This window comes from Ornithorhynchus anatinus, chromosome 12, assembly GCF_004115215.2.
Source record: "Ornithorhynchus anatinus isolate Pmale09 chromosome 12, mOrnAna1.pri.v4, whole genome shotgun sequence".
NCBI lineage: Eukaryota > Metazoa > Chordata > Mammalia > Monotremata > Ornithorhynchidae > Ornithorhynchus > Ornithorhynchus anatinus.
Genome location: NC_041739.1, coordinates 53,196,364 through 53,212,286, shown reverse-complemented (window position 1 = coordinate 53,212,286; position 15,923 = coordinate 53,196,364). Strand labels below are relative to the sequence as shown.

General features: G+C 40.3%; 1 protein-coding gene across 4 annotated transcripts in view; it reads left to right on the top strand.

Moving 5' to 3' along the window:
- TNIP3 (TNFAIP3 interacting protein 3) overlaps positions 1–15,923 on the top strand; it is a 44,071-nt gene that overhangs the window by 13,068 nt on the left and 15,080 nt on the right. For 3 of the 4 annotated variants that reach the window (XM_039913816.1, XM_039913818.1, XM_007672990.4), the window contains 5 exons: positions 2,503–2,622; positions 6,209–6,334; positions 10,313–10,363; positions 11,437–11,583; positions 14,950–15,010. In XM_039913816.1, the coding sequence (XP_039769750.1) occupies positions 2,503–2,622; positions 6,209–6,334; positions 10,313–10,363; positions 11,437–11,583; positions 14,950–15,010 (505 nt within the window). The remainder of the gene's footprint in view (positions 1–2,502; positions 2,623–6,208; positions 6,335–10,312; positions 10,364–11,436; positions 11,584–14,949; positions 15,011–15,923) is intronic. The other variant, XM_039913817.1, reaches the window with a different exon arrangement.

Genomic DNA, 15,923 nt, shown 5'->3' with positions numbered 1-15,923 from the left:
AGCTTAACTGTTAACATGTGGCTCTCAGAGGTTTGCTCAGCAATTCCTCCCCTTGCATTCTGATTCAGCTCATCATCTGCCTTTGAAGAAAATACCCATGAGAGTTATTTCATCAAGCTGTTGAAGACAGGCCAGATGTTTAACAAAAGTGAGAAAAATTACCTAGCCAGTTTGGCTAGTCTTGCCCTTAGGCAGGTCTAATTAACATGATATTTTATCCTGTCACCTGGTTAGATCATTCAGGTATTCAGGGCAAAAAGAATGACATAATAGTCCTGAGGTATGTGTCACTGCAATTCATGGAGGAAACTAGGCACCTCTAAACACGGATGTGTGAGTGTCTGCTTCACCATCTATGACTCACTTGCCACATTTCAGGATAAGTAAATAGCCATGATGGTCCATAAAGAGAGCTGAAATGCATCAGGAAATACAGATGGAGGGCGGGATCCTATTCATCTAGAATCTGGGGAAAACCAAGAGATAGGCTTGCTTTCCTTTACTCATTCAGCTCACCCCCTTGCCAGCTCAGGAGCCATTATAGGTCTCCCAGGTATGTTGTAAATTAAGTCAAAAAGAAAATGAGCAACAAAGGAAGAAAGTTGCCCTTATTCATTTTGATGTTTCTTGCAAATTCATGATGTCCACTCCAACATTTTGTTGAATTTGAACTTCAAAACCCATATCTGCCTTCTGACAGGACATGTGCTTACATGTGCTTCCCATTTCCATGAGCCTATACTACCATGGAACAGGGAGTCACTCAATCAACAGTATTTCTTGAGGACCTACTATTTGTGCAGAGTACTGTTTTAAGCACATAGGAGAAGCAGCATGACCTAGTCCTAGTAGAGAGAGCATGGGACTGTCTCTGCCACTTGTCTGCTGTATGACCTTGGGTAAGTCCTGTAATTTCTCTGTGCCTCAGTTACCTTATCTGTACTGTGAGTCCCATGTGGGACATGAACTTTGTCCACCCTGATTAGCATGTCTCTACCCCAGCACTTAGTACAATGTCTGGCACATAGTAAGTGCTTAAAATACAATACAAATGAGCATAGAGGGATTTTTCTTTTGGTATTTAAGCACTTGCTATGTTCCAGGCACTGTTCTATGTGCTGGGGTACATTCGACATAATAAGGTCAGACAAAGTCCATTTCAGTCAATCAATTGTATTTACTGAGAGCTTACTGTGTTTAGAGCACTGTCCTAAGCAATTGAGAGAGTGGAATATAACAATAAACAGACACATTCCCTGCCCACAGTGAACTCACAATCTTAATCTCCATTTTACAGATGAGATATCGGAGGCATGGAGAAGTGAAGCGATTTGCCCAAGGTCACATAGAAGACAAGTGGCAAAACCAGGGTTTGAACCGAGGTCCTTTTGACACCCAGGCCTGTACTCTATCCACTAAGCCAGGCGGCTTTTTCATATAGTTATAAAATACAATCCCTTTCTTCAAGGAGATTACAGATTAGGTAGTCTTTACTATGTGTATGAGGGAGTGCACTGGGATTTTAACTCAAAAGTAATGCAGGAGGATGAAAAACTCCTGTTAAAGTTCAAGTTCTAGTGGTAGAATTGGAAAAAGTATGGGTCCAGGTTATTAAATCTTTAGAATTCAATATCTTTGGTTATGGTGAACATTCTTTTTTGATATGTTTGGGTCTATCTTAGACTACAAATAGAGGGCATTCAAGAAATGCTAATTGAGGGGGAGAATGATAAATGAAGGTGTTATTTGTCAGCTGGTTCGAGGGTCCACTTTTTCATTTCCTGTTTCTCAATCCCACCTGATACTGGGAGAAGAGAACACTTTAATATTGGCCATCTGGAAAATTATCCCTATCATACAGATGATGAAATTTAGGCTCAGAGAGTTCAAGTGGCTCATGGCATAGTGGATACAGCACAGGCCTGGAAGTCAGGTCATGGGTTCTAATCCCAGCTCTGCCACCTGTCTGCTGTGTGACCTTGGGCAAGTCACTTAACTTCTCTGTGCCTCAGTTACCTCATCTGTAAAATGGGGATTAAGACTGTGAGGCCCACAGGGGACAACCTGATTACCTTGAATCTCCCCCAGCACTTAGAACAGTGCTTGGCACATAGTAAGCACCTAAATACTAGATTAGAGCCTGTGTCTTCTTGCTTCCAGATCCTGCTCTTTCCACAAGACAATGCTGCCGCAGTTTTAAAGAGGAGTGTCTAGACCAGTATATTTGAAATAAAGAAAGGTCTTTTCACTTTAGGTGACTCTGAAACAACAATTGCTATGGACACCGAAAACACTGCTCAGTTTAAGGCAGGGGATGGGGTGCAGAGGCATCACAGCAAAACATCTGCTAAGAAAATCAAGACATTCGTGCACATCAGTATTTCAAATGAAGTCATCGTGACTTGCATTAAACCGGTAGTTTGGAGATACAAAGATTGTAACAATTATGCAGGAATTCATTTGATGTGGTCAGTCTTGTCTTGTGTGTTGACTTGTGCCTAGGCCCTTCAGGATGCCTTAAAGATGGAGAACTTCTCCCTTCTGGAGCCCTATTTGCACCCACCCAACAGGAACTGCAGCCACGAGGAGTTGAGGACACAAATGGAAGTGCTCAGACAACAGGTGGGCATGATCTAGAAATGGGCTGACTGTGAACAGTGACATCTGGCCACTTGTTGGGGTTTCAAAAGGAAGTATCTTCTGATTGTAGCCTCGGCCATCAAGCCTCAGTCCAAATTAAACAGTCTTTTGGGGAGAGTCTCCCATCGATGCTTGGGAGGTTTTCTTTGTTGTGATTGTCTCTAGAAATAGCCATGTCCAATTGTATGGTCATCCCTGAAGGTCAGGAAGATGGTTTGTGTCACCTGTTTTCATGTTCCTCTTGGGAGCAGGCAAGTTACTGAAATACACAAAGGTCTTAATCTCCAAAGTAGTCTCGTGCAGGCAGAATGCCTCTGGCTTGTGGAAGGTGGGCAGGTCTCTGCTGGCTTTAGGGACTACTGTCTGTTCTATTATCTGAACAAACAAAAAACATAGAAACCGCCCAAGAATGTTCCATCTCCTCTTGGCTTTTCCTCATGCTCAGGATGGAAAAAACAAAGCCACACAATTGTTAGGATGTGCGAGAAAGCTCCACGCTTGCCTTGGTGATTTTTCTTTCCTGCCATCGTCATTTGGATGGTGGGTTCATTATGTGGCTGCAGTGAAAACCCAAGTAAACATAAAGGGTGAAGAGAGGTGAAATAAAAAGTCTTATAGGGATTTTCTCTAAAGCTCTCGTGACTCTGGCCAGAGTTCTCTGATCACTTGCTTTCGAGTGCAAGAACATAAGTAGCCTTCAGTTTGCTCATATAATGAGAACCACATGCGGGAGAATCAGTTTTGCCCCCAAGGTTGTGTAGTGATGGGCTAGCTCCTATGTGATACAAGGCAGTGACATAATCCCCAAGAGAGTGCTGAAATCTGGTTCTCTTAGTTTTTATGTGATTTAACTTCTAACGTCAAACACCCATATTGTTACCGTATGCACTTCCCCACAATCAGAGGTTTGGGAACATTTAGTTAGCAGGGAGAGTGAGAACCAAAGTGAAACCTCCTTATTTTGAATGCTATTCTTCTAGAATCTGAGGTAATTCCAAGCAGTGCTCATCTAACCCTGTTTCTTTCCTATGCTCTCTCATCTCCTGTCAGGCTTTGATCCAGAGAAGGTGATCTATTTCGTGGCTAACGAAGCCTGTTAAATTGCAAAGGCAGGAGATAGACAAAGACATCAGGTCAGACAGTGGAAGAGAAGACCCAGAGCATTTGTGCCTGCTGATGCCCCATTCAGATTTAGAGAGAATCAGCGGCATCCAAGCTTTAGTTTAGGATACATACACTCTGCCATACTAAAGTGATGCGGCTGAATTTAAAGCATACTTCAGCAATATCGACTTTTCCCTAATTTAGTGTGGACTTCCCCTCTTTCAGTCAGACTAATTAAGTTTTTAATATACTTAAGCTTATATAGAGTTGTCTGTATTCAAAAAAGATACACTCAAGTTTGCCAGCTGCACCAAATTGGAACTCTTTAGTCTTTCTTGACCCTAAAGGTGACTACTCTTTTCATGGGGTCTCAGATACACTATTTCTTTGGTCCTCTTGCTGCCCCTTAATATGGCTATATTGATTCAAGAAAATACTAGACTATCATTCTCTGGTCTCTTTATAAACTCTTTATAACCAAGGATGTACAAGTACAAATTACAAAGCATGTAACTATATCAAGAAGGTTTTTTTACCACCCCAAAAATTATCTCTTGAGTTTCCCTCATCCCATCCTTGTTTTATTATAGACAGAGCAAATGATAAATGTCAGTGGAAGTGGGTGAAGGTTTCTAGTTCTATATGGAGCAGAGTTTACTACACTTTAGAAGCAAATTACATACTCCATGAGGCTGATTTACCTTTCTAAGGCTTGGTTAATGACCTCCAGGTCAAATGAGTAACTTGCCAAATGGTCTCGCTGATTTAAGAGGATTGATAACAGTAAAAACAATGGACTCATAAAAGAGTTTGCTAGTATTTCCTTAGTAATCACTTTACTAAGAGAGTATAATACAGGAGAGTTGTTAGAGATGTTCCCAGCCCTCCATAAGCTTACAGTATATGGGGAGACAGTGAGGCTAAAATATGTATATAAGTGCTGTGGGGCTTAAGTAATTAAAGTGCGTAGGCAGTTGCAGAAGATAGAGGGAGTAGGGGAAATGAGGGTTTAGTCAGGAAAAACTTCTTGGAGGAGGTGTGATTTTAATAGAGTCTTGAAGGTGGAGAGAATGGTGGTATATGAAGGTGTAGAGAGATTCAGGTCAGAGAAGGATGTGGGCAACGGCAAGATTGATGAGATGGAGGCACAGTGAGTAGGGTGATGTTGGAGGAGCGAAGCTAGAGGACTATGTGTAGTAGGAAATTTGCAAGGTAAGGTGGGAGGGTGAGCTGATTCAGTGTTTTACAATCTATGGTAAGGAATTTCTGTTTGATGAGGAGGTAGATGAGCAAACACTGGAGGTTCTTGAAGGGCAGGGGATATGAACTAAATGGTTTTTCAGGAAAATGATCTGGGAAGCAGAATGGAGTAATCAGTCATATTTATTGAGCACATGCTGTGTGCAGTACACTGTTCAAAGCACTTGAGAGGGTACAGTACAACAGAGTTGGTAGACATATTCCCTGCCCACAACAAGCTTTCAGCCTAGAGTTTACAGTAAGAACTGGAGTGAGGAGAGACAGGAGGCAGGGACGTCAGTGAGGAGGCAATATACTAAAATGCACTATATATATATATATTAAGTGTTTGGATAAGTAAAATAAAAATGCAAGACATATTTACTCGCTATATATTCAAGCTCCATCCCACAGCTACCCACCACCATTGATGATACGTCTGCTGATTGTTTCCTCATCATCTATTTTTCCATACTTTTGTCACTTTTCCCTGGTCTAAGGAGTAGAGCCCAGAAATAAAAAGGTAGAACTATGGCAAATATGCTGAAGGAGCTTCCTTAGAACAATAAATCTAGAGAGGATGATAGTTTCCCATCTAGTTCTGAAACACCTTTCACAGGGAGGCATTTTAACCCTACCCTTCTGCATTCAGTTTGTAATAAAGGTCTTCAGAAATGCAGGTCTCCCAATAGTCAGCTATCCTTTAGTGACTTCCTGCCATTTGTCATTTACCTGTAACTTTTTTGTGGGAGCTGAGTCACTGATTTTTTCTTAGAATCCCAAACCACCCTCAAATAACAAGAAACTGAGCATTCCAGGATCACCTGCTCTAAATAAGGAGGGTAGTTTCTCTTAGATCATTCCTTCCTACTGAGACTGTGAGCCCCATGTGGCACAGGGACTGTGTCCAACCGAACTAACTTGTTTTTATCACAGTGCCTGACACATAGTATATGCTTAACAAATACCATAAAAATGAGAGGGAGAGATGCCAAAGGTCAAGTGACTTGCAAGGTGACTGTCTCAGTGGTTAGAAAAAGACACCAAAAGTGGTGAGTGATTCTCTCAAGTGCCTAATACAAATGCTCGGCAAACAGTAAGTGCTCAATAAATACCAATGATTGACTGAGATCCCAAATTCTAGGTGTCCCTCTTTCTGAAATTTCCTCAGTTCGGGCTAAAGAGAAATCAAAATGAAGAATAACTATAATTTTAAATATCCTAGGTTCAAATATATGAAGAAGATTTTAAAAAGGAGAGATCAGACCGTGAGAGACTCAATGAAGAAAAAGAGGAGCTGCAGAAGATTAATGAAAGTTCGCAATCCCAGTTGAACAAGCTGAATTCTCAGGTACGAATCCAAACAAAGCAACCATTGCCAGCACATGTGTATTTTATTTTTATTTTCTCACTTTTTACACAGTCCAAGGCTTTCTGGCTTCTGTTAATTGACATTGGGTTTTATGGGCGGTCAGCACCTGGGATGAAATCATTCTGAAACAATGTGTAAGGAGATGAGACATGATTAAAGATTTCTTTCATGTTAAGTAAATGAAGGAGTTGCTTAAGACCCAAGATTTCAACCTCCCTTACAAAGTCCAATCCTTTTGATTTTTTTCCTCCATAATATTTATCTTGGTGGCAGGAAAGTTGAGCTACCCAGCACTCTAACTCAACCAAAAAATGTTCCATGTACAGTTAAGTGGTTTCTAAATTCTTGTTGGTTTGTCTTTGAAGAGTTGCTTTGGTATTTACAAATCCTAGAAATCTATCTGTTCTTAAGAAGGGTATTGCCATCTAAAAATGTAGTTCCTGGGTTCGTTGACTGGATGTGACTGGTAGAGTTTCAAGGAAACTTCTTAGAGTTATACTGCTTGCTGAAAATTGCCTCTGGATAGAATTATGAGTAGGACATTCAGCTCATAGTGAAGATTGAGAGCACTGTCATGTTGAAGAAATTTTCATGTAAAAGGGAAAGAAATGCAGTTGCACAACTTTTTGTGGGTTTATTTTTTTTAAAAAAAAGATAAAACCACTTCTTTTGCCTCATGAAATTGTGCAACATTTTCCATTGCCTGGCCACTGGTAGCATTCTTAAAGAAAAATTTCAAGTATTAGTTGGTTCTCTTAGTCCCATTATTGGGTAGACTGAGGATTATAGTCCATTTCTTTGATATTTGGCAGAACTAACTGAAAAACTTTAATTTTGTGGGAAAAATTCTCAAGTAGGAACAATTTCTTCTGTGGGAAATGAGAGGTATTTGAAAACTGACCAAAATTCTGAAGGGAAAAACTGTTTTATGATAGTTTCTGTCAAACTAACAAAGAGTTAATGAGCTAGTAAACTCAGTTCTGGAAAGTGAGTTAGCTACTTCTTTGTTCCAGATCTATAATCTAGTGCATTAATTTTTTCAGGGAAGGTATGCAATCAATCATTAATGGTGTCTATTGAGCACTTAATGTGTGCAGACCATTGTACTAAGTGCTTGGGAGAATTCAATAGAGTAAGTAAGAAGAGGCAGGAGTTGTTATTCCCATTTTAAGATTAGAAAATTAAGGCACAGAGCAGTTAATGTATTTGCTCAAAGTCACAGAGCAAGCCAGGGGATGGAGGAAGACCAGGACCAGAGGTCTCCCAACTCCCTGAGTCGTGTTTTTCCAAAAGACCATCTGTCATGATGCCTGTTGCCTATCTGAAATCCGTGAAGATGGAGAAAGCTATGTGACAGGTAGCGGACTAGCAAATTGAATGACAATTAGAGTTTACTCAGGATTAAGAAAACACTATAAAACAGTAAACCAGAATACCCCTCTCCTGTAGCTTGGGAAATGGATATGCCAGAAACTACATTCAACTGAGATTTTTCCAGGTTTCCCTGTCTGGTTCCCTGCACCCATATGCAAGTGAATTAATGGGAAAGGATCCTTTCTTGAGCACATAGCTCCTGGCTGATTCTTCCCTGCACCTCAGCATAAATTAGTAAAGTGATGAATCTAGAAGAAGGTTGAGAGAGGCTGTTTTTTTCTCTCCTCTTAGGGAATAACTTCCTGGGAAAATGGAGTTCAGTGAAATCAAAAGATAGAACGAAAGCACTTGCCTTATTTAAATGGCGATAAACTGCTTTGTGCTATGAAAGGTATTCTGTGGCGGTGATTAAGAATTTGCTTACTCTTATGTTGTCCTCCCTTCTCAACTAGTGGCAAAGTATCTGGGTTTGGGAGAGGGAAGGGTTTAGTCATTTTTCTCTGTTTCTTACCCAACTAGCTGGTTCCATGCTTGAGTTTGTTATGAAGTGGCAGAGTAATGACAAGGTCAATAAAACCTTAGTTTAAACTAGGGAATTTGAAACAAATTGAATAAGTTTAAAAAGAGCAAGAACAGAAATCTACTCAGGGAGGAAAATTGTACTACCCAGGTATGAGATTTAATAAAATGAACTTTTTTCTAGTATGGCAGTGTAAATCTTATCAGGCTTAAATGGCAGGCAAGATTACCAGCAGTGAGGCCATAGAATGGAGTCATCTCACCAGCTTGAGGTAATTCTCACTGTACCACAGCTTTTCTGGGCAGGTCATGTGAGAAAAGTGGGATGACAGAAGGGTTGTTTCCCCTTTTGGACCGTGTCTCCCTCTATAAGCTCATTGCGCACAGGAAACACGTCTGCCAACTCTGATGTATTGTACTCTCCCAAGCAGTTAGTGCAGAGCTCTGCACATAGTAAGTGCTCAATAAATATCATTGATTGATTGACCATTGATCAATACTGATTTAAAGACATACTAAAGACTCAATTTCAAGCAGGGTGATTTATTTGTGAACTGTGTGTAGGGAACACTCTACAGCAGGTAAACCAGTATTACCAGGTAGCAGTCAGAAGAGGGGCTGTTCTCCACAAACAAAAAACTTATGAAGATCAGGATATATGCTGTCTGCTGTGTGAGCTTGGGCAAGTCATTTAATTCCTCTGTGCTTCAGTTACCTCATCTGTAAAATGGGCTTATACTGTGAGCCCCAGTTGGGACATGGACTGTGTCTAACCTGATTAGCTTGTATCTATCTCAGTGCATAGTACAGTGCCTGGAACGTAGTAAATGCTTAACAAATACCATTAAAAAAAATAGAAGATGCAGTCTTGAAAAGAGAATTACTTTCTGTAAGTGACAAGCCCAGCAGCACAGCATGGAACTATCTTTAAAAGCTCACTGGATTTTTGGTCACACATCAGTCTTTAAAGCCACACCTGCACACCTATACATCCTCTCATCATCAATAGCATCATCTTTGATACACAGAACAGGTATAAATATGTAGGTGTATCTGTGGTTGAGTATGTTCATGTGCACACATATAAAAATTGGCATTTCGTTCACATTATAAGTGTTAGGGTCAGAATGGAGAACTTGAATACAAGTCTGCAATGTAGTTATGTCATTAAGAAAGCAAGTACAATACTGGGAATGTATAATAAAGGAATTGTGACTTAATTCTCCCAATAATACTCAGCTCTGCTCCTGAATTCAGTTCTGGGCTCCACAACTGAAAAAAAAATAGAGAGAGATCATATGGAGAAGATTCAGAGAAGAGCCATAGAGATGATTAAAAGATCAGAAGTTTAGACTGGGGAAGTACTGGTAGCATTCAGCTCATAAAAGGGATTTGATAGCTATCCTCTTGTAATACATGAAGGACTTCCATAGGAGATCGGAGCCACCTGTTCTTCATGCCAGTCGAGAACAAACCAATAGGAATTGGGTTTAAACTATATAGCATGATGGATTTAAGCTAGACAAAACGAATGGTTTTTGAAGAGTGAAGATAATCAAATATTTGGGTTACCAAGTAAAGTGATTGAGGGAATATTTAAATGCAGGTTGAGTTATTTTTTTGGGGCAGTTTAAATGTGATTCTGCTTGAAGGCAGTGGTATTGTTTATAGAAGTCTGATGTCTAGATTGATTAGATTACCTATAGAAGTCTGGACATCTAGAAATTGCAGGTAGATGTATTTTCTATGAACATTTTAGGTAAAGAAAAATCCAACTATTCCTTGGGATTTCATGATGTTGGCTCTTTCTCAACCCCTAAAGAAAGTATAATAAAATTGACATGCAAAACAAATCAGCTCTGTATTTTCCCAACTTTTTTTTTTACTATGCGAATATCAATGTGTCTTCAACCAGTAAAATGAGTTTCTGTAGTAAAGATTTATCAGTAGTTTAGAACCTTGGACTTCAGAACCTTGACAGGAATTTCAAGGGTGGGGTGGTTTTAGAACTGACGGTCCCTGCAGTCAGTTGTCAAAAAGTAAATGTATTTATTTTGCCCACAGATAAAAGCTTGTCAGAAGGAGAAAGAAAAACTTGAAAAACAATTAAAACAGGTATGTTTGCCTCCTATTTTAAGCTTTGTGATTATATTTTATGCATAGGATTTTTTTAAACTATGGGGTGAGAGCTTAGTATAGTGCTCAATAAATACGATTGAATGAATTTTGTCATCCCTTGCACAACTTCAGGAATAGTTTCCCTTTGGTTTGAATTAAATGATTCTAACTAACCTCTGCCTAAGGAAGTCTGCAGATGGTGTGACACAATACATGCTTCTAATCACTGAAAAATCACAGAGGATTGTATTATACTATGCCGCAAAGACACTCTAAGTACTAGTAGTGTTTATTGAGCGCCCCTTGGGCGCAATGCTCATTTCATAACATAAGCTAACAGAAGTAATTTGGCCTGGTGGAAAAAGTACTGGCCTGGGAGTCATAGGACCTGGGTTCTAATCCTGGTTCTGCCACTTGTTTCCTATATGACCTTGAGCAAGTCACTTAACTTCTCTGTGCCTCTTTTTCCTCAACTGTGAAAATGTGGATTTGGTACCTGTTCTCCCTTCTATTTAGACTGTGTGATCCCCATGAGGGACAGGGACTTTGTCTGAAACACTTAGAAAAGTGGTGGACACATAGTAAGCCCCTAAAAATACCATAGTCATTATTCATTTTTAATTATAAAAGATGGAAGTGGGTAAAAAAAGAGAGTTGTGGGTAAAAAGTTTGGGAATTGGGGAACGTTTGTCTGACAACAAGAACCTTTTTGACTACAAAAGAAATGATTTTGTGCAACCACATGTGCCTGTGTGCACAAGAGCACATTTTGGACACTGTACTGCATTTTCATTAAAGTGGGGTTTTGTGAGTATGAAACCTCTGCATCATAGGAGAATTGGGTATATTTGCAAGAATGTGATAGAGGCACCTATCATTTGGGAATGACACTTATTATCTGACTTGATGTTCTAATCCAGCAGTAGTGTAAAGTGGGAATGACAGACTGATTCTGCAGAGAGGCTGACTTGGACTTCATCCTTAGCTTTGGGGTTGAACCTTGTTACATTGCTTTATTCCAATAAAAATTCTTGTTTAATTATTTTTTCCCCTTCTACAATTTCATTCAGGTCAAAGACCACCGATCTCCAGTGGACAAACAATATTGCTCTCGTCAGTTATTCCTCTCACCATGCAACTGTGGACTGCTTTTTCACTTACCAGACCCCAGGGAACAGAGAGACACACGGGTGATACATGATCAACAGCAGCACCCAGTAAGAGGGATCCCCTTTTGTGTTTTTGCAAACAGACCACCACACATTCATAGAAAGCACTGTATTATCACGAGCTTTTGAAAGAATTCGCCTGAAGTAGAAATAGCTTCTCTGTTATCTCAATGTCTGATTTTTATTATTGCAGATTGTCTGCGTGTGTTTATACTTTAATTTCCCGGGCTGAGGACAAATGTGCTCTATTCAATCACTGTACATAAACATGAATAAATGAATTGACATTTATATGATTGGGCTATAATTCCTTCAATATATAATATTTCATATTCAAGTACTTTTAAAGTTCTAAGTAAATCTGTAAAGGGAATACCTTTACATGTGTTTAGAAAAGGAAAATGTGGCAAAATAGCCCATAAAGTATTTTCATATCACCTTTGTTAGTTGTAAACTTAAATTCAGTAGCTCACTGCTCTACAGCAGACAGTAAAAATATTCTTTTCAAACTAAGGGATTTTTTTCAAAATGCTCCAGGAAAAAGCAGGTCCTTCTCCTTATGTCTACCTAGGTAAAATGAAATGGGGAATTGAGCACTTCTGTGATGAACTCAAGGAATGTAGACAGCCAATGTTCAGGTCCTTAAATCCCTTCTCTTTTCCTCAGTAACTAAGTAGGTTTTTTTTTTTCCTTGAGTGATCAACAAATCATTTTTCTACCACAATGCTTCTAGAAACCTTATTCAACATTATAGGAATTTTTTTGCAGTTCTGGATTTTGCCCAGACTCCTCTAGGTTGTTTTTCCACAAGCTTTCATCAGTATTGTTTTTCATTTTGCAAATGAAAATGAAATGCTTTGGGACTCACAACCATTGTCCCTGGTGGAGTGTGTCTCAGGAGGGAGAGTTAAATTTGATTGGTTGCCTGCGTGTGTCTCAGGAGGGAGAGGTAAATTTGATTGGTTGCCTAGAACCTCTGGCATTTAGTGTCCGAATTGGGTTTGCTGTTAACTTTCACATTTAAGGTATCAGGCTCCCTAGGCAGATGGTAAAGTAAGAGCAAGTGACAAAAGGAGCAGACTTTGAGCAGACTTTGTGCTGTAGTACAAATGGTTTACCTGATTCTTGTCCTGATTCTGCCTTTGGGGGATGCCACCTTGGTCTATGCCATCAGTCTTGAAGGTTTTGGGCCAATGAACCCCGTAATGCTATGACAAGTGGTGAAAACTGCAGTGGCTATCTAGGGAATGAGAACAAATCACTACCGCTAAAATCAGTTTCTCTGTGCAAGCTCATGTTCCTGAAGTCTCAAGACCGAGGCTTATCCATTGTTCTTGATGGGAGACTCCTAGCATCAGCGTGCTGATGCTCCTTCCTCAAAAATAAATCCTTTGGTCTTTTCTTTTCAGTTATCAAAAGAAATATGATCATTGGCCTTTAGTGTTAGCTTAGGTTTCTTGAAGGTTTTTCAAAAAGATAGGAGAAAAGGAGGACTAAAGAATTAGAAGTAGTTTTAGAACTTTCCTCTTGCAGAGGGAGTGTTAAACTGCTTATTTATAAAACTCAAAGCCAGGGGCATTTGCAGGCTTAACTGAGTATACGTTTATTTGTGTAAATTATCTAGATAATGAGATCTCAAACACACATTTGAATTTGATGAAGCAGAACATTCAGACCAAAGAAACCTTTCAATGGGCATATACGTATAGGCAAGCCAGGTTTAGGGGCCTAAACTGTGAATAAGAGAGTTTATTGCATATAATCATAGCATGGAGGACATAGTGCGAAGAGATACAGAGTGCAGAAAGCCAAAGTAACCATATTTTTTTAGGGGAACTTTTCATTTGAACTGCCCCAAATGCAGCCATATTCTCCCAGCCCAAATAACCTGCCTTGATCCCAGTTCTTATCCTGATTAACGGAGAACATTCCAGAATTTTCTATCTCCTCTAGTCCTGACCTCCTTCACCAACCTGGGTGGTTTCAGGCTGTTTCCAGAGTCCAAATAGATTTCTCCCAGTAAGCGAGGGAGAGAGAGCAAGCAGGACCCACTTCCCTGCCACATCCCCCCTCCCAGACTGCTGCTATCAACAACCAAACTGGATGTGCAGGCCAGTCAGAAGACAGGACCCAGGACCCAACTGCCCACCCTAATGCGCAACGTTTTGTTCTTCAGTGATGAAACAGAGTGCTAGTAGCAAGTGCCCCTATGGTAAGCAGCTAGTGAGTATCCTTTGGCCATTAAGTCACTGGTGGAAGCTGTACGTGCGAATCCACCAATCCTGGATTGACTCAGCCACTCAACTAACTATAACTAACTAACTAACTAACTACAAATCCCCACTCCTACTGGAAAGGATAAGACAGCTTTTCATTCTGATTTTGAAGTCAGACCCTCTAATAGTTGAAATATGGGGTTAATATACCTTAGGCTTCTGGAAAACAAACAAAAAGCTTAAACTTTATTTAACGTTTATATAAAAGAGGCTTGAGATGAGTAGAAAAAAGGAATCCTAGCTGTGACCTTGGTGTTGGTGTGAGGAAGCAAGATTTGTGGAATAATTTGATTGATTGTGGAAAGGCACAGGCAGGTCAAGCAGAAACAATTCCATTGTTTTCAGTGGGTTGAGGGGGCTGAGCCAGAAGTGCCTGCCCCAAGAGCTCCATGTGGGAAATCCAGCTGTGAATGCAGCTAGCCTCCACTTCCTGCAAACAGCTGGGGACGCTCAGGAGGGCAAGAGGAGAAGGAAGAAGAGTGGAGTGGGTGTGATCCCTCCCTGCCACTGAACTCAGCAGCTGCCCCCCACTCCATTTAAGCTTGAGGGAAGCTCTGAGATTCCTGGAAAAGAATGTCAACCCTAGAGACTTTGAGCTTTTTGGAGGAAAGGCCCTGGTGGAAGCCCAAGGTTGTGTTCAGTACATATGGGAAGGTTTGCCTGATGGGTCATGTCATTGCACATCAGGTTTCTATCTTAACGGCTTAGATGTCTTCTTTGGGAGCATTTGAAAATGTTTAAATGGTTTCTAGGTTAAAGGCCTCTCTATCTGCCAGTCTTCTCATCGCCCCCAGTGTTAGGATTTAAAGATCCCATTTGTTGATGGTAGATTACATTGTTTTGATTTGTGGGATATAGTAAGTTTTACATCAGTGTTTATACTTTTGCAGAGATCCAAAACACATCTTATTTGAATAAAAGGACAAAAAAAAAAGAAAGCCCCAAAGTAGAGTCAGAATTCCAAGCCAAGCCCGGCCTGATTTTGGAGGTGGGAGACTAGAGGAAGGGAGTGAGGGCAAAAATTACTTTTTTATTGTATGAGTAATAAAAACCACATAGTATAATTATATTTTAACATGCCATTATGCTTTTGTTTGAAGTCCATATTGCTATAATAATGTTTTATTGTTCTGCGCAGCCAGACTATCAGTGGTATGCTCCTGACCAGTTTCCTCCAGATGTGCAGCACAAGGCAAATGGTAAGACAGCAGCTGTACTGAGAATACTTTTAAGTTTACATTTTAATGGGGCCTTTTCGAGATGTTTACTAAACTTACATTCATATGGACCCAGTGCAGTCTCACTATTAAGTTGTATTGGATACAAGACTCTAATGTGATGCATCTGGGACTGTGGCTTTCTACTAAATAAAGCTCCTTAAGAAACAGCCCTCTTATACAGGAATTCAGGAATCTTATCGAAGAGCTTCTGGATCCCTGTTCTAACTCAGTGGTAGTGGTGGTCCTTTTGGGGCTAAAAATCAGAGCACTCTGAGCTGAGTTGTCTCCTAATTAAAGGACAGAATAAGATTACCTATAACTTCAGAGGGCAGAGAATCGCACCTTCCCATTTTGGGAGAGCTAAAAGGCTGGTTTTGCAAAAACCTCTGCCCTGCAAACCCTGGCATCCAGAGGCATGTTCTCTGCTCTCAGATGGCAAACACGAAGGCAGTGTTGTTTAGAGATTTTCCATTTTTGAAAAGTATTTTAATCAATCAGTAGAGCACTGTACTAAGTCTTTGGGGGAGTGCAATAGAAGATGCTTTCCTTTCCCACAAGGAACTTACAATCTAGAGGAGGAAACAAGCATAAAATAATTTACTAATAGGAGGGAAAAGTTCTCGAATAGTTTGTGGAGGGAAATAGATGGAAAATTGCCCTTAGATCTCATTTTCCGAAATTCTCGAGTACTATACCCCTTCCAGCCCCCAAAAACATCTTCCCACCCTTGCTCAGACTTCTTCTGCTACATGTTTCTGGAATCTTTAGTGGCCACCCAAGAGTGAGCTGCAGAGACCAGGTTCTGTTGGTGAGCGCACCTCTTTCACCCCATGTATAGCAAAATCCAGCAGTGCCCTCTAAAGGTCACATACTATAATTCCCATAGAACACC